The sequence below is a fragment of a genome, unplaced genomic scaffold (genome assembly GCF_019419815.1).
Source record: "Pyrus x bretschneideri cultivar Hongxiangsu unplaced genomic scaffold, Pyrus_bretschneideri_v1 Contig7, whole genome shotgun sequence".
Taxonomy (NCBI): domain Eukaryota; kingdom Viridiplantae; phylum Streptophyta; class Magnoliopsida; order Rosales; family Rosaceae; genus Pyrus; species Pyrus x bretschneideri.
Genome location: NW_025999809.1, coordinates 6,254,175 through 6,277,656, shown reverse-complemented (window position 1 = coordinate 6,277,656; position 23,482 = coordinate 6,254,175). Strand labels below are relative to the sequence as shown.

The 23,482-nt window shown below is 34.7% G+C and overlaps 3 protein-coding genes across 4 annotated transcripts; all 3 read left to right on the top strand.

Moving 5' to 3' along the window:
* The first annotated feature begins 659 nt into the window (after window positions 1-659).
* On the top strand, window positions 660-3,704 carry LOC103958892 (chromatin modification-related protein MEAF6). 2 transcript variants are annotated; one of them, XM_009371214.3, is made up of 7 exons: window positions 660-818; window positions 924-1,024; window positions 1,879-1,979; window positions 2,724-2,793; window positions 3,018-3,045; window positions 3,126-3,183; window positions 3,299-3,704. In XM_009371214.3, the coding sequence occupies exons 1-7, from the start codon at window positions 800-802 to the stop codon at window positions 3,396-3,398; spliced, it is 477 nt and encodes a 158-aa protein (XP_009369489.2). In that variant the 5' UTR covers window positions 660-799; the 3' UTR covers window positions 3,399-3,704. The 2 variants fall into 2 exon arrangements, with proteins under 2 accessions (XP_009369489.2, XP_009369490.2); XM_009371215.3 differs by having other exon boundaries at window positions 666-818; window positions 927-1,024.
* Window positions 3,705-4,122: 418 nt separating this feature from the next.
* LOC103958917 (protein root UVB sensitive 2, chloroplastic) lies at window positions 4,123-7,695 on the top strand. Its single transcript, XM_048573978.1, has 9 exons — window positions 4,123-4,397; window positions 4,480-4,608; window positions 5,180-5,268; window positions 5,342-5,426; window positions 5,717-5,776; window positions 5,880-5,973; window positions 6,079-6,176; window positions 6,472-6,651; window positions 6,903-7,695. The coding sequence occupies exons 1-9, from the start codon at window positions 4,386-4,388 to the stop codon at window positions 7,488-7,490; spliced, it is 1,335 nt and encodes a 444-aa protein (XP_048429935.1). The 5' UTR covers window positions 4,123-4,385; the 3' UTR covers window positions 7,491-7,695.
* A 9,714-nt stretch (window positions 7,696-17,409) lies between these two features.
* Window positions 17,410-19,297, top strand: LOC103958890 (transcription factor MYB30-like). The gene is made up of 3 exons (XM_009371212.3): window positions 17,410-17,750; window positions 17,970-18,099; window positions 18,674-19,297. The coding sequence occupies exons 1-3, from the start codon at window positions 17,618-17,620 to the stop codon at window positions 19,212-19,214; spliced, it is 804 nt and encodes a 267-aa protein (XP_009369487.2). The 5' UTR covers window positions 17,410-17,617; the 3' UTR covers window positions 19,215-19,297.
* The last annotated feature ends 4,185 nt before the right edge of the window (window positions 19,298-23,482 follow it).

The window sequence follows — 23,482 nt, the reverse complement described above, 5'->3', positions numbered from 1 at the left end:
TCAATTAGTTATAGTAATGTTTCGTTGTATAGGAGAAACCAAACTTACGTTAATAAAAATTAATTTCATATAACTGTTTGCAATCGGGGTCACATATTCAAGCAATTTAGATAATTACCCTGTCCAAAAAAATAAGAGTAATTCAAACAATGATCTGATCCAAAAAAACATTTAAACGTAGATTTGTATGAAATACTTCCAAGTGTTTCTTGAATGGCAAAAATCATTTTTTGACGCACTAATACATTTCTGATTGTGTTTCCTAGAAAAACTATGAGTGCTTACTTACAATTAGAGATGTTTTGCCTGATGAAATTTTGTTTCGGCTAGTATTCTTATTCATTTCCTTGTTGATCCAATTTAATGTTGAAAAATGGTTAAAGAAAAAAAAAACCCTATTTTGACTATGTTTCTATTGCACTCAAATGTGAAAATGTTACGCCATTTAGTATTACGGTATAGTAGTATTTTTTTTTTCATTTGTAAGTGTGAGGCTTTAAGTTTAATTTTCACAAAAGACGAATCTGAACCATATTATTGCTACTCTATTATGAGGTTTAGCATACTCTTCCATCCTTGTTTCTATGTAGATAACAAATTTTGTTATAAAATAATAAAAATAAAAAAAGTGAAAGGGTCACGTGATTGTCACGAGCTCTCCACCAACAAAGAGCAGGAGCATCCGCAACCCAAACCCGAAACATCGACTGCTTTCCTGGATCGAAATTTTGTGCCCTAAAATTTGGGGTTTTTGGGTTTTCGAAATTTGGTTCCTGGGCAGCTGCTAAACGATTCCCTGATGAAAATGGATTCAGAAGGTACGCGTCGGGATTGTATTCTTTCACAAAATAATTGAAAAAAATCGATCTTAATTTTATTATCAATGAAAAATTGATTATTTTTTATTTGTGTTAAATATTTAGCAGCGCAAAAGGCGTCGAGCAATAATCCGTCGGTAATGCTCGCTTCTCTTCTGAGTAGGAGAGCCAAGCTTCAAGATGAACTCCGAGGCATTGAAAAACAGGTTCAATTTTTATTTATTTCTTAAATAATTTAATTACATTTTTCGTTGTTCTTTCACGTAGGGTTGGAGAATGAGTTTTTTTGGCTACTGGGTTTATTAGTTAGAGTTCATTTCTGGGGATATAGCTGAAATGGAAGACCTTTTTCTTTTGTGCCTTTTTTTTTTTGGTTACACAAATGATTTTAATTGGTCATGTATAGAAAATCAGAAATGTATGTAAAAAAAATTGAGTTTTTTTCTTTGTCGTGTTATTAACTTTACATGAAATGGGTGTTAACCCTTTTTTGTTCTAAACTTACATGTTCTAAACTTCCATGAAATGGGTGTTAACCCTTTTGTGTCCATCTCCCTTATCACATAACATGTAAGTTAGCCCGCGATAGGTAAGCGTTTCTCGTCTTAATGATGTTTCTATGGAAATTTGTTCTTTCTCGTTTTGGTTTGGTCCACAGTTTAGAACCGAAATGCAGCAGCAGATATGAATAGAAATGTATGCAAGTTAGTGGAGAAAAAATTACTTGGTTTTGTATAGTATGTTTAAAGAATAAAGCATTTTTCTTTCGTGTCTTAATGGAGGCAAACTTACATGAAATGAGTATATAAGCACTCAATGAGAGAGAGAGAGAGAGAGAGAGTGTGTATACGCCCATGATAGGTAAGTTTTTCTTGGTTATGTTGCCACGGATATTTGGTTGTAATTGTTTCTTTGTCGTTTTGGTTTGGTGCACCGTTTAGAATTGAAATGCAGCACAAGCCATGGGATGGAAAAGTTTTTTTATGTCTTGTTGTAGTTGCAGCTGAGCTGTGTATTTGATACGCCTCTTTACTGGAACTAATGTCTTCTTATAATGCAGGTCTATGATTTGGAGACTAGTTATCTGCAGGATCCAACTCAATGTGGAAATGTACTAAAAGGTTTTGAAGGGTTTCTATCGTCATCCAAGAACACTAACCTGTGAGAACTAGCTAAGATATCCTTTGGCTTTTTTTTCTTTGTACTCCTATGTAGGGTTATCCTCCTTAGTTAACTCTTGCCCATGAGGCTTCTGTGTTTGCGTGATAGTCTTAAACAAACTACTCTTTTTCCCATGAAGAACTGGTTCTTTAGTATTCTGGCTAGTTAGATTCAATGCTCTGATTATTCAGTTTTCCCTCTGGTTCACTTCCTTTCTGATCTTACCTGTTGTGTTACTCCTCCAAGCGGTCTTTTTCTTTGCTAGCAGGGTTCTTTCACTGACCACTTTTGCAGCTAACTAAAACTGGTAGTATTAGCTCATCTAGTGATCCCCATTAACTATAGACAAAAACTCACGAAATGACCTTTGGTTTCGCAGGTTGAGTCTAAATTCATGGAATGATTATCTCTATATATGATATTTGGCGGTTTTGAATAAATTATATTCTTGAATTATTTCTCGGGCAAGCCTTTTTTATGTCGGAAACATGCTTTAGCTGGGAGATGATTGGCCGTTACTCATTGCTCTGATGGCATCTGAATTGAATGTTCTTACAGCACATTTCCCCTGAATAATCTATTTTTCCATACAAAAGATTCCACATGGCACATGCAAATTATATTAAATCAAACACGCAGCACTGATATTTTCTGCATTATATGCACAAAACTTTCATGTTTGGATTTTGGAGTCTGCTGTATACGGATTAATGGAATGGAATTCTTCATACCTTTTGACTGCAGCTTGAAGCGATCTAGGAAATTTCAGCCTGAAGATAGAATGTTTTCATTATCTTCTGTTACATCACCAGCAGTAAGTATTCTAAACATTAAAAGTCCCGTTATGGTGGCTGTACCGGTTGTCCTCATCTTTTATTGTTCTAATTTAATGTCATTTTCGCATTATCAGTACATTCATGCAAGTGAATGTGGACTTAAAATTTCAAACCACTTTTATTTGCATGTATAGGTTTACATTGATAAATAATTGTTTGAAACATGAAACCGATGTTCATAGGTTCTCTTCTCTTTTCTCAGGCTGAGGAACTTGCGGCTGCACGAGATGGTAAAGCTTATGTTGCCAAATATACAACAACAGCCTGCGCAATTCTTATTCATTGTTTTGTCCCCTTGTGTTTATTGTAGATGGGAGATCAGACTTTGGTCCAGGTCGGTCCAAAGGCGGTATATATGCAAATGGGCAGTAAGAACTCCACTATCTATCTTTGATGGAAAACAGTTTGTATCAATTGCCGCCATTTATCTTTGAGGCTCTATCTCCTGGCATCACTGTCTGAAATATATAATTTATGTCACAGAGGAAAACCGAAGAAGGGAAGACCTGCACCGAGGGATGTGAAGAGAATCAGGCCAAGCGAACAAGATTACGACTATGAAGATGATGCCGAGATGTCATAGTGAAATGGGGAAATTATGGTTTTACCTTTCCATATGAGGTCTGCGCAAGCAAGAGCTGGGACCGAGAGCTTTCGTTTAAGAAGTCTTTCGACTGTCAAAAGCCACATGCCCCTCAGGCGAGCAAAGCCCCCTTTTTCACTTGTGTAATTAATCTTTTCTCAGGCTGTAAGTATTACTCCCGAGTCCTGATAGTATTTAAGATTTGGTTATTTCTGCATAGATCTTGTTACTCGACCAAATGTGAAACTTCAATTGGGAAACAACTTTCATGAGAAATATAGTTGTCAATCTTGCAACGTTGTTTGATTTGTTTTCCATCTCACAAGGTTGCATCGTGCCATCAGGTATTTACTTGCGAAATTGGGTTGCTATCAAATTCGTTAAAATAAATATTGGACTCGAGAAAGCGATAATAAAAGGCTTGTAGCTCAAGTGGTTAAAGATACGAGAGGATTGTGATTCATTAAGCACAAAGTTAGCTAAGTGCATTTGTAAATACTCGTTTCCACATAAAATTTGGCTTCTTACCTTAATGCGTCATTTTCTCAGTACAAACTAACATCTCATTGAAGTGATTTGACAAAATAATTAAATGAAGCTGAGCAAACGAACGTACATGCAATTGAACGTCAAGCTTAGTATCGTTAATTTGTGATTAATGCTGGTGTATTTTCGAAGTAAAACACGTAATAACACATAATTCATGCTGATATATTTTCAAGTTAAAACACGTGGTGCCACGCGATAGACTTAGAGTTGAGTAATTGAATGACGTCCTTTTTGCTTGTGGGACTCAAATTGTCATTACATAGCACGATGTCGTTTCACTTGTTTCTTGGACTCGGAATCCAAATACCAAAACCGTTAAGCTAGTGCCGCATTATCGTTGAATTTATTTCCGGGTGGTTTGGCCCACCCTATTCCGCCGCGGAAATTCTTATCTCCTTTGTAGAGTCACCCATTTCACTCCACCTCCTTCCCCCTCCCATGAAATTGTTGGTATGTCCCTACACCTACACCTATACATACACATATACATATATATTTTATCATATATTTGTTTTCATTCGTGATTCAATAGGAGAAGATAATGATGCCGAAGAAGGAGCCAGATAAAGCTCCAGCCCCTCCTGAGGTGCCGGCTTACTGGATTGAAACCTCCGAGTCGGTCTCCTACCGCTGCGAGTTTGACCCCAGCGGTCAACTCTCTGTAAGTTCTCATCTACTTCCCCATGTTTAAATTGCGTATTCACTTCTGGGTTCAGCTGGGTAAGCGGTAGTTTTAGCTGCTGATGCACCCTTGACTGAAATTCCCAAGTTGGGTCTGATTTGAGCTATGGGTTCTTGTTGATTTGGTGAAAAGTTGGGGACTTTGTGGTCAAATGGCAATGCAAGTCGGTCACTGAGTGTCGGGTTGCTGGGTTTGATTTTAATGTATGGGTAGAGAGAGAGAGAGAGAGAGAGAGAGTTGTTTTGAAATAAACATGGTGTGGAAATGAAAGAAGGGGATTTGAAATAGTTAATTGTACTCGAAGGTGTAGTTTTTTTTGTGGGAAATGAAATGAGGATGCTTTTGGTTCAACAATGTCTTAGAATTTTCGGCAAAATAAAATACATAGCCATTGCAAAAATGGGAACTGGGGACCCGGTGGGAATTCGGGTTTTGGGGAATGGAAAGAGGATTAGTTGAAGTAGCTGCGGTCCGGTGTGTTTTTTGCGTGCCGGGTTGATTTTGTTCTTGCTTTTGTTGAACTACTTTAACTGCATTGAGTTTTCTGCAGGTGAAGATTCTTGATGACTCGAGGCCAGTGTTCCTTAAGGTCGCTGACTCATTCGTCAATAAATTTTTCCCCTCGGGATATCCATATAGGTAAAGTATTGGTTTATTCCTTTTGAGAACCCATAGACTGGTTCAATTACTCATGTACCTTTTACTTGTGCAGTGTAAATGAAGGATATCTCAGATACACACAATTCCGGGCACTGCAGCACTTAACCAGTGCAGCCCTGTCAGTGCTTTCAACTCAGGTCTTTTTTCCGATGCCTTCAATGCATTTAAAATCGTCATTTATATTTCTTGCGTGGAAATTTAACCCTATGAATTCTGGTCGATATTGCACCTTGGACCTTTTATATGTTGTTTTTTGTGCTATTTAGTATATACTATCTATTTATTTGCTACAATTCTTGAGTGACAATTCATCATATAAGCTACAGATTTTCTTATTCTCTCTCTTCCCCACACCCCCACCCTAAAATAAGAAATCTTCAAGACAACTATGATTTGGGTCATTGGCTGCATTCTTACTCCTTTACAGTCACTCCTATTTGCTGCAGGCTTGCGACCAACCCCTGCACAAGCAACTGTTGTAAGTTGGGTAAGTTCTCACTTTTTGAAGAGTATAAGATCACTTGCGACCAAATCATGACTCTGATCGCTTTCATTTCGAATATTATCAATTCCATATTGTTGACATGCAGGTTCTAAAGGATGGGATGCAGCACATGGGAAAGCTTATATGTAGCAATCTGGGCGCAAGAATGGATTCCGAGCCTAAATGTTGGAGAATTTTGGGTCTGTTTGGGAGCTTTAATTCTTATCTAACTATATGTTTTTGGCGGAAAGTGACTTTAATGCTTTTAGAAGATTTTTAATTAGATTAAGCTTTTCGCCTTGCAGCTGATGTGCTCTATGACTTTGGCACTGGCTTGGAAGTACTTTCTCCTTTGTGTCCACAGCTTTTTCTTCAAGTTGCAGGTTTAGGCAATTTCGCAAAGGTATAGTTTTCATAGAGATGCATACATGTGCATATTAATTTCTTCTCAAGTCCTCCTCACTTTTTTCATTTTTATTATAATTTATTTATTACTGGTAAACATTAGGTTTTTTTTTTTTTTTTCCTTTTTCTGATTTAACGTTTTATTTAAAGTAATAGGTAAACTTGTCATTGAAATTTATTTTATTGTCTTTGTATTTAATACCATGTCCGTGTAAAGTTTTGAGTCCCTTCTCCAATCCTAAAATATAAATTTGTTGATTGTTCCTTAAGATTTTTACCTTTGAAGTTAACAGGGGATGGCAGTTGTTGCTGCGAGAGCAACAAGATTACCAATTTATTCGGCCTTTGCAAAAGAGGGCAATCTTAGTGATCTATTTGCCAAAGGGGAGGCAATATCAACTGTGTTCAATGTCATTGGAATGGGAGCAGGGATCCAATTAGCATCTACTGTCTGTTCGTCTATGCAAGGAAAGGTAGTGGATATGATTCACTGTCTAACCCTCAATTTTACCATTCAGCCTCATCTATTATTTCTATTGTGTTCGGAATTGCACGAAATGTCCATTTTCAAACTGAGTTAAAAACAGGTTTGCATCACTCGTGTGCTATGACTGCAGTGAATATTGCATAGTTTGTTATTCTGAATTCATTTCGTACGGTGGTTGTGAATTTCTAATATTCCTTTTGAAGGAAATAGATTCGAATGATCTTTAACTTGTTGCAGATGGTTGTTGGGCCTCTTCTTTCAATGGTACATGTATACTGTGTCATTGAAGAAATGCGGGCAACTCCTATCAACACATTGAATCCACAGAGGACTGCAATGATTGTGGCTGATTTTCTGAAGACAGGAAAAGTATCAAGCCCGGCTGACCTGAGGTATCGGGAAGACCTCCTATTCCCTGGGCGACTCATAAAGGATGCCGGAAATGTAAGAGTGGGGAGGTCATTCCACAAGGTCATTAAGCCTTCAAAACTTGGTGAATTGAAAGAAATGTTCCCTGAAGAGAAGTTTCTTTTAAATCGTGGAAACAAAGGGGTTGACATGATATTGGAGCAAAATGCTACCGGCGAAGACGCATTGAGAGGGTGGCTTGTTGCTGGATACACTGCAGATATAGAGAAGTCTTTTCATGTGCCGAGTCCGAGTGCACTGGAAGAGGCTTACGAGAAGATGAATGACGTATTTGGTCCATTTGTATTGGAACTGCAGGCCAAGGGGTGGTATACCGATCGATTTCTCGATGGAACAGGAAGCCGTTTTGCGTGGGGGTCGAATCTAGGTACAGATAATTCTTCTCAAAGATATTGAAGTTCTTTGGTACGGGTAGGATTGGACAAAGCAGGGACTTTGTGATACAACGTTTATAGAAGTAGGGAAATACTGTTACTAGGGAATTGCACTCGCACACCATAACTTTCAGTTGTATTTAGGATCATCGTAATAGTTTTTTGCCTATTTCCCTCTATACCTTGCTACTGTCGATTTCTTCCCTTTAACTTTTTTTCTGGCCTCTTTTCTCTTGTTTAAACACATTCTCGTCACCCTTCTTCACACTCTTCTCATATCACAGATGCAAAAATAAAAACAAAAAACAAATTGGTTATCAAAAAGACTCTTCATTTTTATTTAACTTTCCTAATCTTATTTGTTATTATTTTTGTACTTTTTTTTTTTTTGGGTTTTTATCACAAATGGTCCCTAAAATTGACCTTCACTATCAAAATGGTCCTTAAAATTGAAAATCAATCAATGTAGTTCCTGAAAATAGATGTTGCAAATTAATGTGATCCTTCCGTCACAATTTTGTTGAAAACTCTGTTAAGTACTGATGTGGCACATAAATGGGTTCCATAAGTCATTTTTTCTTACAAATAATTCCTGAAATTGACCCGAGACATCAAAATAGTTCTTAAAATTGAAAATTGATCAATGTAGTCATTCTGTCACACTTTTGTCAAAAATTCTGTATGTGTTTAATGGGATACATAAATGGGTCATACAAGTCTAATTAAATTTAAAAAATTACAAATAGGCTTAGTAATTTAACAGTTAATAAAAAAGTTGTCAACCTAAAAACCCAGTCCTGTAATCACCTCCGATCCCAGTGTACATTTCTTTACCTCATTCCCTTTCTATTCTCTAAAATATATATATATATAATATAATATAAAATAAAATAAAATAAAAACTCTATATAACCATCTTTACACACTTTGACACCCTTTATCGAATTGAACATGGATCAATATCACCTTTGGTGAAGGCTTGGCCGATTGGTAACGACTTCTGGGACATCACTGTTAACATTTAGGAGATCAACTTCCTCACAACTTTAATCTTGGAGAGCTTGTTCGACGCTTCACTAGCGGTCTGGTGATGCAAATAACAGCAAGTTCTATCTTGAGATAATGAGGTTATACTCGAGGTGCGTCTATTGTTGGTTAAAAACTATTTTCACACCCCCTCTTAGGCCTTGGTTAAGCTTTGTGCCTTTGAGAATTTATGGGAGGGAACTCTCTTCGGAGTATGCCCTACTATAAGAAAAACATTTCATTATGCAAAAAGGTATTTAGACAACTATTTTAATTCATTATTAAACCCACATTAGCATATAACAAAATTTTTATAGATTGTCGCGGAATGATCATATTAATTTGTGACATCTATTTTCAAGGACTACATTGACCGATTTTCAATTTTAGAGACCATCTTGATAGTGTGGGTCAATTTCAGGAACCATCTTGACGGTGTTGGTCAATTTTAGGGACCATTTGTGATAAAAACTCGTAAATCTTGTGGGGACCATTTATGTGCCATATTAGCACTTAACGAAATTTTTAACAGAATTGTGATAGAAGAGCCACATTGATTTGCGACATCTATTTTCAAGAACTACATTGATTTATTTTTAATTTCAAATATCATCTTGATGATGAGTCAATTTTAGGGACCAATAAAACCCCTTTTGGTTTTGAAATTTGACATTTATCACCGACAAGTTGAATAAATATGAGGAATCACATTTGAATGTAAAACCGACCATTTGTGATAGTTCAAAGGAAGAAATTAGCGACACTAAAATCTCTTTCAATCCAAGAGTAGAAAAGAAAAGGTGATGATGATAGCACGCCATTGATGATAGCATGGGAAGTAGACTAGCCACATCAGTTGGTACTGATTTGGAATTGTGGTGTCTTAAAAAAAAAGTTAATTAAAAATTTTGGAACATCAAATGTTTTTTTTGGTAATAAAAAGTTTATTTTCTTAAAACTGTTATCAAGGACAATCGAAAAGCAAAAACAGTGTCTACCATACTTCTAAAAAAAATGTTTTTTTTTTTTTCAAAGCATAGTAATTATTGTATATTTAATGAAATTTTCAAATAGAAAATATACCCTCGTATATTTTACAAAATTATAATCATTTTTTTGACAATTGTTATATCGCATTAAATAACATATTATTTTTATGCATTAAACTTATTCACAGCAATTTATATAAAAGTTTATCAAACACTCAAACACTTTTTTTTTTTTTTGGTTATAAGCACTAAAAAAAGAAAAAAAAATTATCAAACACTCAACAACTTTATTTTACAGCTGTTTATTCTCATAGCACAATAAAAACAATGTTTTTAAAAAGCACCACAATACCTAACTAGCCGTAAGTGGCTATTTAGAAATTAAATTAAAAAGCATCTTTCTTTCTTTGGTGTTTTCGATTTTTATCTTTCACAACTGGACAAAGCTGACGTATATATATTGAGGTAATGTTAAGAATATCAAAATTTTAAATCAAATTTACAAACCAAATAATACAATACTAATTAAAATAAGCACGTTAATCAACACTTAAATAATAATTCTTCAACCATCAACATTCACATGATTTAGTTTGCAAATTTTAATATATAAATTTTGCATTACTCCTTAATTGATGCAGCCTTACCATCTTTGTGATGGCTGCCGATTTTCAGTTGGACAGACAGACAAAGACAAACTCGCTGCATTCCTATTTCCATTCTATATGTGAGGGCGAGCCAGCCTATAAGGAAGTTGGACATCTTCAAATTCTTCATTCAGTGGACTGGACATGCATGTCGACTGATATAATACGTGCACTCCTCCTCCTTGCAGGTCCCATACTTCACATGGTATACAGTTTATACTACATTATCTTAATCAGTTTTTCAGTTATAATAGTATGATATGATATGATAAATCATGAGAACTGTTTATGGACATTCTAAACAAGTGTGGTTACACACGCTTCTCTTATATTTTTTATAAGGATTAAATTGTACTTAAAGAAGTCACTCAGTATTACGGTTTAGTGGGTATTCTTTTTCGTTTAGAAAAAAGAGGTTTTAGGTTCGAATCTCGTGAATGACGAATATAATATCGAATTAAGCTACCCATTATGTGGTGTAAACACGAGAAATTATGTGACACGTGAACGTTGAAATTTTAATTATTGGTCAACATTCATTTCACCGAAATTTTGATGTCTACATGTGGCTTAGCCAAACTACTTAAATAGATTCATAATATATATATATATATATATATATGAAACTTATTTTAAGAGAAAAATGTACATCAGGAAATTAACTACTTATGTGTTTATAATTAAATAATCAGCTATCATTACCATTTAATTTTATAATAAAACTTGGAGGTATATAATTAAGGTAATGTTAGATAAACTAGATTTTTAAATCAAATTTTGTAAATCAAATGATGCGATTGTTGATAATTGAATTATTAATTAAGTATTGATTAACGTATTTATTTTCTCTTGATGACATATAATTTGATTTGTAAATTTAATTTAAAATTTTAATCTACCTAGCATTTTCTATATAATTAAGTTAGCTACATGACAAAGGTCAAAAGATGAGGTTCTACTCACTTTATAGAAGAGATGAAAAGTTGAAGTGCAGCTTTGTCGAAACGATGCATCAATTGTTATCTCAATCTAAGTTTCTTACATTTCCGATCGATATCATATTTGGTGCATCTGTCTACACGTTATTAACCAACACCAACATCGATTGTTTCAAATGCATGCGTTAGCGATTTGCTTTGCATATCCTGATATCCAAGTTAATCACGGCAATAGAAATTTAACCCTAATGTTTAATTGCACGTGCATGTGCCACAATTTATTATCTCATATTTGTGCTTGTTTGAAGTTGCAGTCCTCGCCTCATCAGATATACAAATTCCTTGAATTATATATAAATAAATTTGAATTCACATACTTTTCTGTCTGAGAGCAGGTTTGAACTTTGAAATTCTGGGAATCTCTCTCTCAGAGGAATATATACATTTACAATATATCCCACTACAGTATGATCCTATCTAAATGTTTGAGAATTACAATTTGTTATCTATATGTTCTAATCAACAATCGAGCATCGCTAGCTCCACCGGACTCGGACCAGCTCCACCATCTTCCTTGCACGGTTGGACTACGAATATATGAACATTTATATATTCAATTGTAGATTAAAAATCTATTCACATATCATTATGGTTTTAGCGACTTTGTTTTGTCAATTTTTTCTTTCACAATTAAATATTGAACATCTTCTGATTGAATGAATAGTTGTAAAGGATGATCTTTAAACCAGATTTACAAATATGAACGGTTTAAATCTTAGAAAAATACTGTGAACTCAAACATGTAATTAGCTTGCGGTTTTCAGTTACTAATTAATTAGCATTTGAGAACTCAAATAAAAAATAAAAAAATAGCATACATATATATTGAAAAGTATGAATGAGGATCCTCTTTGTAAGCATTCTAGGAATTTTTTAATTATATTAGCTCATCGTATGTCGTGCAATAAAAAATTATTGTAAATATTTGTATTTAAAATTAAATATATATAGTACCTGACGAAAATTGATCGCATAATGTATAATGAACGAATGTAATTGAAAGATTTCCGAAATCCTCACAAAAAGAATCCAAGGAGGACCCTCAATCGAAAAGTATGATCAGCTACTCGATCGCTCTGTTACATAGAATTACTATATCCAATTGCCGATCGGTTAAGTGCTTGACGAACTTTAGGTTTTCGAGCCTGTAGGTTGAAACTACTTTAGGGGCTTCTAGTTCTAGGGCATCCTCCCCAATTCAAAAGCTGGATATGTATTATATGTATGAAGAAATTTTACGACACATCAGAAGTCAAGTCTCAAGATTTTATTACTCGGTAACTCAAACATATATCTTAGGTCTCAATACAATTAACCATGAAACAGTTTCCAACGTTTAACACATATAATAATGTGATGAATAAAGCGAGAAGATGAGAGATTGAAACTGGCTGCCTTGCTGCTTTTTCTTGGGGAGTAAAGTTGAAGTAATTTTTGTGTAGTGTAGGACCGATCATATATATGTGCACGAGTTGATTGAATCATATTCCCACCTAACTTATCATAAAAAATAAAAAAATAAAAAATATTCATCTTTTGCTTATCCAATTTTATGGCACTTCAACCGTAAGCATATCAAAGCATGGACTTTTTTATTTGCTTTTGGAGTAGGGATGGCAATTACAGTTGGCATGATTTTCAGATGTCCAGTTATATGGTTAATGTAAAATAGTTTCACATCGAAAAAATATAACAAAATAACATACATCTTAATTATATAACAAAATAACATACATCTTAATTATATGTGGGGTATAACTTTTTAATATTACCAAGGCTTTTGTGCTAAAACATCACATCTAACAATAAGTGATTAAATTAAAAACAATATCGATGATATTGATTCTGAATATATTAAGCCTAAAAATGTCAATTGTGAGCATTTTTCTTTTAATAAGTAAAATTGAAGATTAGCTATATTAAAACATCTGAGAAGAACGCAAAATGTCACCCTCAAAATCCTAAGAAGAATAGTCCTACATGCACAGTCTAACCTATGGTCAGTAATACGATACGGAGAAACAAGTTTGAAAAGTATCTTTTTACTTTGTATTTCGAATTACGTATGCATTAACTGATTTTTAAAGTTTTTGTCTCATGCAGGAAAAAAAGAAATAGTTAGTGTAACTTTGACTGTATTCGTGACATCATTCAATTACTAATTGTGAAAGTAATAGTCTATTACAAATAGGCGCACAACTTAATCCATGGTCCATTACTAATCGGGAAACCATAAAAAACTCAACTTGCGCGGGGCGTCGTCCCCCCACCCCTGCCCTTTTCCCTACTCCAGTTTTTTCTCCTATTGCCAGCTACATTAATAGATTTTATTTATTTTTTTATTTATTTTTTCTTAGAATAAGAAAAAAATTTCAAATTGAATTACGTTCCTTAGTTTTATTTTTGAGGTGTGGTTTTGCAATAGTAGTTAAGATGAAGAAAGATTTTTCAATATGCCTGGAACACGGTATGATACAACATATGTCTCTATATAAGTTGTGAGATTCTTTTGTTAAAAAATTAATAACATAAAAAAGAAAATCTTCCACCACTTACATAATAACACGTGGTGTACCATTTGTGTCATGGGCACAATGAAAATTTTCTCCGGGTTGACACCCTAGTTCAAGAAATTAGATGGAGAGCTGCATTTATTATTGTAGATATGTAAAAAATGTGAGAAAATTTTAATTTGGTAATTAAAAACAGCTTTTTATATAAATTATTAAGAACATAATCTTCTCAAGGTTTTGATCTAAAGCATCATTTCTGGGTTCATTGTTTTTGGCACAATTGGTGCTTTTACAGCACCAAAAAGGGTATAAGTTTCAAACCTTATGAAACTAAACCAAGAATTAAACACTATTTACAAAACTTGATCAATAAGTAGACACTATTCATGAAACTAAACTAATGAGTAGACACTATTTATGAAACTGGACCAATAAATAGACACTATTTATGAAGCGAAACCAAGAATTAGGCACTATTTTCAAAACTAAACCAATAGGTGGAAATTATTTATGAAATTGGACTATACACTATTTATGAAACTAGACTAGGAACTAGACAATATTTATGAAATATAACTAAGGACTAGACACTATTTATGAAAGTGAACTAATAACTAGACACTATTTATGAAACCGGACCAAGAAAGAGATACTATTTATGAAACTATACCAATTACTATACATTATTTATGAAATAGAGCCCAATAACTAGGCACTATGTATGAAACATGACCAAGAACTAAACACTATGTATGAAACATGACCAATGACTAGGCATTATTTATGAAAGTGGATCAACAACTAGAAATTATTTATGAAATTGGACCAATAAATAGTGTAGTCCTGTTCATTTTTATAAATAGTGTGTTCAATTTCATAAATAATGTTTAGTTTCATAAATAGTATCCGCAATAGACGCACGGGGCCCGCACGTCAATTTTTTTTTTAATTTTATCATTTTCACTAAAATTTAGTTCTTTTGTCCCCTTTCATTAAAATTTATGGGTTTTCATTAAAATTTAATTCTTTTTCATTAAATAAAGTTATAGTATGATTTTTTTGTTAAAATAAATTTAGCCCAAATTTTTTTCATGAAAGTTCTTTTTTTTTAATTGTGTTCCTTTAGACTTAATCAGCACTTCTTTATCCACATGATGACCGGATTCGCCACTAACTCTCCTACTTTTCTTCAGTTCAATTAGTGATATCATTGGTGGAACTTAGGGGTCCCCAGTTCAAAGTCGGCAAAAATATTTTAATCCTTTGTGTTTGAACATTTTACACACCAGATAATGATCGACATAGAAAAATAGGGTGATATACGACTGATGAAGAAGGTGGTGAACTCAGTGGCATTTCCATGCCCTACTAGTTAATTTATAGTTTCACTTGTAATTGGTTTGAGAGTTTTCTATGTTTAATTGGTTGTAAAAGTATTTGATGTGATTTTCTTAATATTCTCATAAACTGAGAACTTGGATCTGAACAGAACTTGGTTTTAACTCGAGAGTCTAAACCACACACGTTTGACGTTTGTCTGAGTTGAACTTGGGTGCATGCTTACAAAAATATAGAGAACAGAACATTTTGTCGGAGGCTTGTTTCTAATGTGAATGCCGTATTGAGCACGTTTTACTGTCATGACTCGTATAGATTTCAAGATGTTACATTTATGTCTGAATGCCTATCATTTTTTGTTTGTGATTTACTAATTCATGGGATTTAATATGCATACTGAGCTTCATTGCATGAAAGAATTGATTAAAAAAATAAGTATTATCATGCTCTAAATATAACAATTTATTTTCTCAAATAAATTGTATCTGGTGAGCTTAAACTTTAAAAGAATAGTTTTGAAGTTTGTCCGTACAAGTTCAAGAAAACCAGTCCTCTATGTTGACCACCAAAGCATTGATGCTGTAACTTGAAACAACGCCAGAAAAAGGCTGGCCTTGCCTCATTTTTTTGGTCCCTATTCATACATATTTGTCATGTACAAAAAAGCCAGAAGCAAAACTAAACGGTAAACCCACTAAGGCATAGTAGTCTAATCTCCCGGGCTGTATGTAAATATTAATGAATGTATAACGCATCAGAATTAAATTACAGAAAGATACTCATCACCTATCAACTGTTAGGGTCGATAGAGATGTCTTAGGTGCAATATGCCAATTGAGGTCAAGGTTTTTTCCCCTTCAAAACGGTATTTTAGATGTTTATTACGATTTTTCTACAACACAAAAAAATTTAAATCCAAACTAATGTTAACTATGACTTCCTTAAGAAAAATTCCAATACCAAAGATTTGACTTATTACGTTCTAAGCTTGCAAAAGCATATGTTGACATGTATATTTCCCTAAAAATATATTGAAATTAAGATAATAAGAATTTGTCTCAATAAATATATTGGATCATGAATTGGATTCGCCAGTATTCGTGTTTTTTGTTGTAGAATTTGAATTAATATCGTAGAATCTCCATGTGAGAGGGGTGGGCACGGTGCGGTTCCACCCCTAAATCGGAACCGAAACTGAAAAATATCAATGGTTCGGTTCGGTGCGGTTTCGCTTAAATTTATTACTAGAACCGTACGGTTTGGTCTACACTGATTCCAATTTGGTTCTTGCCGATTTACGGTTCCAAATACTAAATTATTTGAACACCAAATCATTATGCATTCAAATTATTTATGGCACAAATCCTCAAGAATTGTACAGTACGTTTTCACAAAGGGATTTGGCCAAATGGAAGAATAACTACCTAATTTCCATTTGGACTGTCCCTCAAACTGATCCACAAGCAGCATCAATTTGAAGTCCACATAAATTTTTTTTATTGTTCTTTTGTCAAGAAATTGGCATAAAGTTTATGTAAAAAAACCTAGGAAAAGCGATGAAACAAAATGTTCTTCAACTGACATGAGATCACATATCCTAGCAACAGGACAGCATAGCAATAGATGCACCGCACCACCCCTTTCCTCTACTAATATAACACTAAACCAAAGCAATGACACTCCTCTTGGGAGAATTCTCAATTTAAGGTAGCCACTGATATTGGTTTATGTAGAATAGAATGCAGACTTTCCTTTTTTCCAAATGGCAGTGACAACTAAAAAAGTGCAACCAAATGGGGTTGGCTATGTGAAATTGAAATGGGGAAATGGGGATGTGAGGCCGTGAGTGAGGTGAGAGGGTGGGGTGAGTGAGCTCTCATTGGGATGGGATCCATTGTTTTGCAACTTGGTGAAACTAATTTTTCAACCTATCATACCATGACATGTGTGTATATATATTATTTATTTATTTATTATTAATAAACGGTTTGGTTTGGTTCCGGCCGGTTCTTGTTCATTCGAAATCGGAACTGGAACCGGTTTGAACGGTCTGGTTCGGTTTTTGGCTCAAAGTTGACTTTTCCTGTCAACACGGTTCTTTTCGGTTTATTTTCATACGGTTTGATGCTGTTTTATGGTTTTTATGCCCACCCCTATGTGAGATGCTTTATATGCTTAGTTACTGTGCAAATGTTAAAAAAAAAATGGTGTTGAATATTCAAGAGCAAATATGAGAGAAGCATGTATAAATCCTCACGTTTTAGTTCGACTAATAAAAAACAAAAAGTCATATACGCCACTGCACCCCACAAATACATGAGAGAAAAAGAGATTTCAAATTATGCATGTCTGTACTTTGGACTATTTCGTACAAGGCCAAAGCTAGCCAGCACGCACATGCATGTATATAAATAGACTTGGGAGTCTTCACAATCTTAGACCTTGCCATTGTTTATAAGTTTATAGCAACAGCCTAAGCAGAAGGAGAAGGAGAAGAAGAAGCAGCTCAAAGTAACACTCCTACGATATCGCCTCAGCCTTGGACCTAGGCCAAGTGATTGGTTTCGTGAGTGTGCCACTAATTTAGGCCCGAACAGAGAGTTTTTAATCACTTTCTGATCAAATTCGAAAGAGAAAAATGGTTAGAGCTCCTTGCTGCCAGAAGATGGGTTTGAAGAAAGGACCTTGGACTGCAGAAGAAGATCACATACTCGTCACTTACATTCAGCAGCATGGCCATGGAAACTGGAGAGCTCTCCCAAAACTAGCTGGTAATTACTGATTAGACCTTGCTTTATCAACTGCTAATCCACTAATGCAAACAAAAAAATGGCTTCTTGGGTTGTTCCAAATTAAGTTCTTAAAGGACATTTTGGAGAAGAATTATATATATATATATATACACACACACACACACACACACGTACATACATACTAGAAACTAGAAAGTTTTGAGCTTTTGATTGACCTTGAGTGTTTATTTTTTCTAGGTTTGTTACGGTGTGGAAAGAGTTGTAGACTCAGATGGACAAACTACTTGAGGCCAGATATCAAAAGAGGGAATTTTAGCAGGGAAGAAGAAGACGCCATCATCAACTTACATCAAATGTTAGGAAATAGGTACGTAGTACGTAGTTCCATTTCCTCTTCGATTTTTCTGCAAATTTGAACTGCAGGTTAACGCAGTACTAACAGTTAGATCTATAATTTCATCATTCTCCGCTAGAGTAAAAGACCATATTAAGTTATTGAGAGGTATTCATTTTCCAAGTATTGCATGTTTACGCAATTATAATTGGTCCATAACTTCACCTTTCTCGTGAATTATAAATCATTAAAACGTGTTTGTATTGAATACGAATTCATACTATCGACAAACTCTTTTTTTTTCTTCTTAATTTCTAAATGGAAGATCACATCATACCAATGAAGAACATTGTTGCATGTGGGGACTAGATGACAATCTAGCTAGTCGACTAGTGAAACATGTGGGGACTGAAAAAAGATTCCTTACATAACTTTTTCATGCACTACCTAAAACCCAAGAAATAAAAATGAAAAACACGATTTTCAAGCATTTAAAGTACTACGCAACATTTTTTGCACTCTTGCGTAGTGCTCACAATGATTCATGTGACACAACAGAACAGATTTGATATCCCTAAATCTGATTTCCTTATTGTTTTTTTCTCAGATGGTCACAAATCGCAGCGAGATTGCCTGGTCGCACAGACAATGAAATAAAAAATGTATGGCACACCCATTTAAAAAAAAGGCTGAAATCGAACCAAACCGAATCAGATTCTAGGGCACATTTCTACTCTAGAAAAACGGAGCAAGAGCTAGAGCCCATTGATGATTCTTCACATTGTGCAAAATCTGATAGCTTGGATTGTGTGCCTGTTTCGCCGGCTCGATGTACTTCAAGTAACACGTCATTTGTCACGACCAACGAGGACAACAACAACAACATTAGTAACAATGTATGCGTGACATTTGACGATTACCAAGCAAATTTACCAGAACCGGATGACAGTTTTTGGTCGGAAGTTTTGTCAACTAAGTACTATGAAGAGACGGTGAATGAGTTTCAGGCATTTGGTGGTGACCCACAAGTGAATATGGGGCCTACTGATGGTGGTTTTAGTTTAGACACGTACAATGACAACAACATGGACTTTTGGTTTAATATATTCTCAGGAGCTGAGGAAATTCCAGAATTGTTAGGAATTTGATATGTCAATAAGGAAGGCTGTTTTATAATTTTGTTTATGAAATTATGAGTTGGGAAATAGAATTTTGTGTTGTTGCTGTCCAATTCTTTGACCTTTCGAGATGAGGCCCCATTGTAATCATGGCGGCAAAAATTATATATAATTCTTGTTCAATTTTGCCGGAATGATTTGTCAATTTTGCCGGAATGAATTTACTTGGACAATTCAGATTAGTATTTGATTGGTAACGCAATCATTTGTTAATTTACAGCATAAATGAATTTCATATAGGATGAGGATTTATGGTCAACCATCTGAATCTCACATCGGATAATTAAGAGATTTAGTGTCTGATTATAAGAAGTTATGTTATTCTTCATACTGTTAATTCATTCTAGGAATTGGATCCGCTCCGGACTTTAGTGTCCGGAGCCTAAAGATCAATTCATCTGGGCCGTTGATTAGTGTATAAAAAAAATCAGAGTCATTGGTTTTGTGTGATGGGCCAGGAAAATGAGTTAATAGGGACCGTTGGATTCAATTTGTGTGGCTCAAATGAATTGATCCTTAGGCTCTGGATACTAAGGTTTCAAGCGGATCCAATTCCTTTATTCTATACTATAAAGTGAAATGTCGATTCCTTCCTGATATCAGAGTCATATTCACTTCTGTTGCCCAATATGTGTGCATGCATGGTTCATCCATGTTAGCCCAACGAGATACATGCTCCTACATCCAGTGTTGAAGCCACGTGAGAACGAGGAGTGGCGGCCGCCACTCCCCTTGGCGGAAAACACCATTGGAGAGTTGGGTTCAGCCCTTCCCCTCGCCGAAAAACTGACTGGTGCAACCCCTCTGTTTCCGGTGTTCTATTTCTGCTGCGTGCAGCAGCTGCAAATTTGAATTTTGTTTTTTTTAAAAAAAACATCCAGGCCAAAACGACGTCGTTTTGGTCCTGGTAAAAAAATTAAAAATTTTAAAATAAAATGATGCCGTTTTGGGTGTTTGAATAAAACAAATATATATATATATATATCTATATGGGGGATCGCGTGTTCCCTTCCCTCAGTCCTTCAGACTCGTGCCCCCTTTATTGTTTCAACCTTCCCATTCACCAATCAGAGAGAGAGAGAGCAGATTTGCCCCCTAAATCCAAGCAGCCAACACCCAACAGAACGGAAAAGTTAGGAAGGTTGATTCCCGTTGGCTTTTTGCAGCCATCACCAGCCACTCTTCAGCCACTGAAGTATGAGCCACCAGCTTCCAGGCTTCAATCAAAGGTAAATTTTTTATTTCCTAAATTTATAATCCCTAACCCTAATTAATTATTTAATACGAATTTTGTTTAATTAGTACAGAATCATATGGTAATGCAGTAATATGGTTATTGGTTATTGATTATTGATTTGATTCTATGATATCGTGTGGACCTCTATTTTCAAGTCCTTGATATGCAACTAAATGAATTGAATGAGCGCTTCAATGAGGTAAACACCGAGTTGCTTCTTTGTATGGCATGTTTGAGTCCGGTGAATAATTTTGCATCTTTTGACAAAGCAAAAATTGTTCGTTTAGCCCAACTTTATCCTCAGATTTTGATCGTATGGACCTCATGAATCTTCCAATTCAACTTGACAATTACATTCATGATATGAAGATGCATAGTGAGTTTTCATCATTGAGAGGAATTAGTGATCTTGCAAAAGAGTTAGTGATGACCGGGAGTTGTGAAAGCTATATGTTAGTGTATAAGTTTTTTACATTGGCTTTGGTGTTACCGATTGCAATGGCTTCGGTGGAGAGAGCTTTTTTTGCTATGAAGATTGTGAAAACACCATTGCGTAACAAAATGGGAGATCAATGGTTGAGTGATAGCATGGTTGTTTACATTAAGAGAGATGTATTTGCTTTTATTGATAATGAGCCTATTATGCGACGTTTTCATGACATGAAACATCGCCGGCAACAATTATAATTTGTTTGAATTGATTAATTATGGAAGACATTACTATATAAAAAGATTTAGTTGTTGTCATTTTTCTTTAACCTTGCACTCTTTTAAGTTCGCCCCTTCCCCCGAGAAATCCTGGCTTCGCCACTGCCTACATCCTAATACGTGTTGTCTACATATTAAACTTAAATGACCTCATGCGCGAGAAAACGTGTGAATAGTATAAAACTCACATCAAAAAAATATAAGAGACCCAATATGTTTTTATAAGAAGTTGAGTTGCTCTCTATATCATCATTTGAGTTTTTGATTTTCTGATATATGAGACGCGCTATATCTCATACCCATGAATCGATAGTTACTGGAAACAAGGAAAAGAAACTACTTACCTAAATGTATCTAGTCTTATGCAAGAATAGATCATAGTACATAATAAAGTTTTGCACTTAATTAGGGCATTTTAAATTATGCAATGAGGAAATTTCCGTGGAAATTTGCCAGGCTAAATCATGTCGTACATGTTGTAATCATCTTTTGTTATCAAATATCTAACCTGTTAACTGATCAAACCGTGAACATGATTTTCTTGGTACATGTTAAACTTTCAATAAATCATACTATGTAGATCTGCAGTAATGTTCCTTTTTCTTTTTCTTTTTTTAAGCAACGGCATGATTTTTCATAGACAAAAATAACCAATACAGAGTAAGCCGGCAGAGTAATGCCAACATTAGTTACATTCAGACGAGATTAAACTTAAAATGAAGTCTGGGGGCTCCTCAAACGAGGAGCAAGTAACCAAATCCATACGGAGAGCATGGCGAGCAAGGCGATGTGCAATACTATTTCCTTGACAAGGGTGTGGGAAATTGAAACTCCAGTGATGTTGAGGAGGAGCAGCCTTGGAATCCTCCACGATATGTCAAACTACAGTAATGTTCCTCCTTTATCAGATGATACGTATACATATTTCCAACTCACACAAAAACAAAAAAATTGACCAAATCTCCAACTCATTCCGCATATTTCATCCATGGAGTGCATCTTCACACTTATTGATTATTGCTAGATTAGTTATTCAGTTAATTGATCCAAGACACAAATTTAAAAATTTAAAATAATCTAACCGCTATTAGCTCACCTTAAATTTGCAAATTAAATGATGTGTCACCAATAGAAATGAGCATGTTTATCAACGCTTAAATAATAAATCAATCATCAGCTCCAACAATAAACCAATCATCAGCTCTGCTTAAGAGCATGATTATCCTTACCAATCATCAGCTCCAACAATAAACCAATCATCAGCTCTGCTTAAGCAATAAACCAATCATCAACTTTCATTTTCTTTAGTTTTTAAAATTTAGTCTACAAATCGAGTCTCTCTAACATTATCCTTACCAAAAAGTAGATTTTTACATGAAATTTGGAGTTTATCTGCAAACCAACTTGTATGAAGACGTGTAAAATCTCAACTTGAATATCTAATGCTTAGAAAAATCTGTCCACTTCAAAGTTGAGCAGAAGTATTCCCATCAATTAATTAGGCCAAATGTATCTTTTCATGTTATAAAAATCATATATGACTCTCTCCCTCTCTCTGAATATGAAGAGGGTTTTTATTGTGATTGGAACACGAGATAATATATCACGCGTCATTATACAAATGATAAGATATATGTGTTAAAAAGTTAATAAATTAAAACATAAAATTTTCTATCACTTATATAAAAATACGTGATGTACCACCTATATTCCAATCATAATGAAAATTTTCTCCTCAATATGGGCTCCACTTAAGAACATGATTACCAAATACTATATTTTCACATGAAATTTAGAGTTATCGCCTTGCCTGTTGTATAATCCTTCCTTTGCAGGCGTGCATGAACTAAGAACATAAAAAAACAAAATATCCGGCGAACACGTGCGCTTTGCGTAGACGAGAAAAAAACAGTTTTTTGTGCATATAATAGTCAAGCCTAACACGAGAATAGAGCAATATTTAATGGTTGTGATATTCACGCACCTTATTTCACTTCTTACATATTTTTTTAATTTTCAATCGTCGGATCGGATTAATTAAAGAAGATCAATGGACAGAAATTATTAAGAGATGTGTGAAAAATAAAATGGGATGTGTGAATATCACACCCCTATTTAAACCAGAATTTTCTCTTTTTTTTTTTCCTCTGGACAAAATATTAATCCTAAATAATCCCCAAAGGATTTGTATGCAAGTTTGCCACCCTCTCAAGTCATGAACTACTACTAACTTTGAACATTTCTATTCCACTTGAAAAGTGTACTGACTCTGATACTAGTCATCTAAGACCAT

Excerpts from the sequence above, each read along its gene's own strand:
- LOC103958892 (XM_009371214.3), top strand. Across the intron at positions 3,046-3,125 it reads ACTTGCGGCTGCACGAGATG|ATGGGAGATCAGACTTTGGT; the intron begins GTAAAGCTTATG and ends TGTTTATTGTAG. Across the intron at positions 3,184-3,298 it reads GGTATATATGCAAATGGGCA|AGGAAAACCGAAGAAGGGAA; the intron begins GTAAGAACTCCA and ends TTTATGTCACAG.
- LOC103958917 (XM_048573978.1), top strand. Across the intron at positions 5,427-5,716 it reads TGTCAGTGCTTTCAACTCAG|TCACTCCTATTTGCTGCAGG; the intron begins GTCTTTTTTCCG and ends ACTCCTTTACAG. Across the intron at positions 6,652-6,902 it reads GTTCGTCTATGCAAGGAAAG|ATGGTTGTTGGGCCTCTTCT; the intron begins GTAGTGGATATG and ends AACTTGTTGCAG.
- LOC103958890 (XM_009371212.3), top strand. The coding sequence starts at position 17,618 with ATGGTTAGAGCTCCTTGCTGCCAGAAGATGGGTTTGAAGAAAGGACCT. Across the intron at positions 17,751-17,969 it reads AGCTCTCCCAAAACTAGCTG|GTTTGTTACGGTGTGGAAAG; the intron begins GTAATTACTGAT and ends TATTTTTTCTAG. Across the intron at positions 18,100-18,673 it reads CATCAAATGTTAGGAAATAG|ATGGTCACAAATCGCAGCGA; the intron begins GTACGTAGTACG and ends TTTTTTTCTCAG.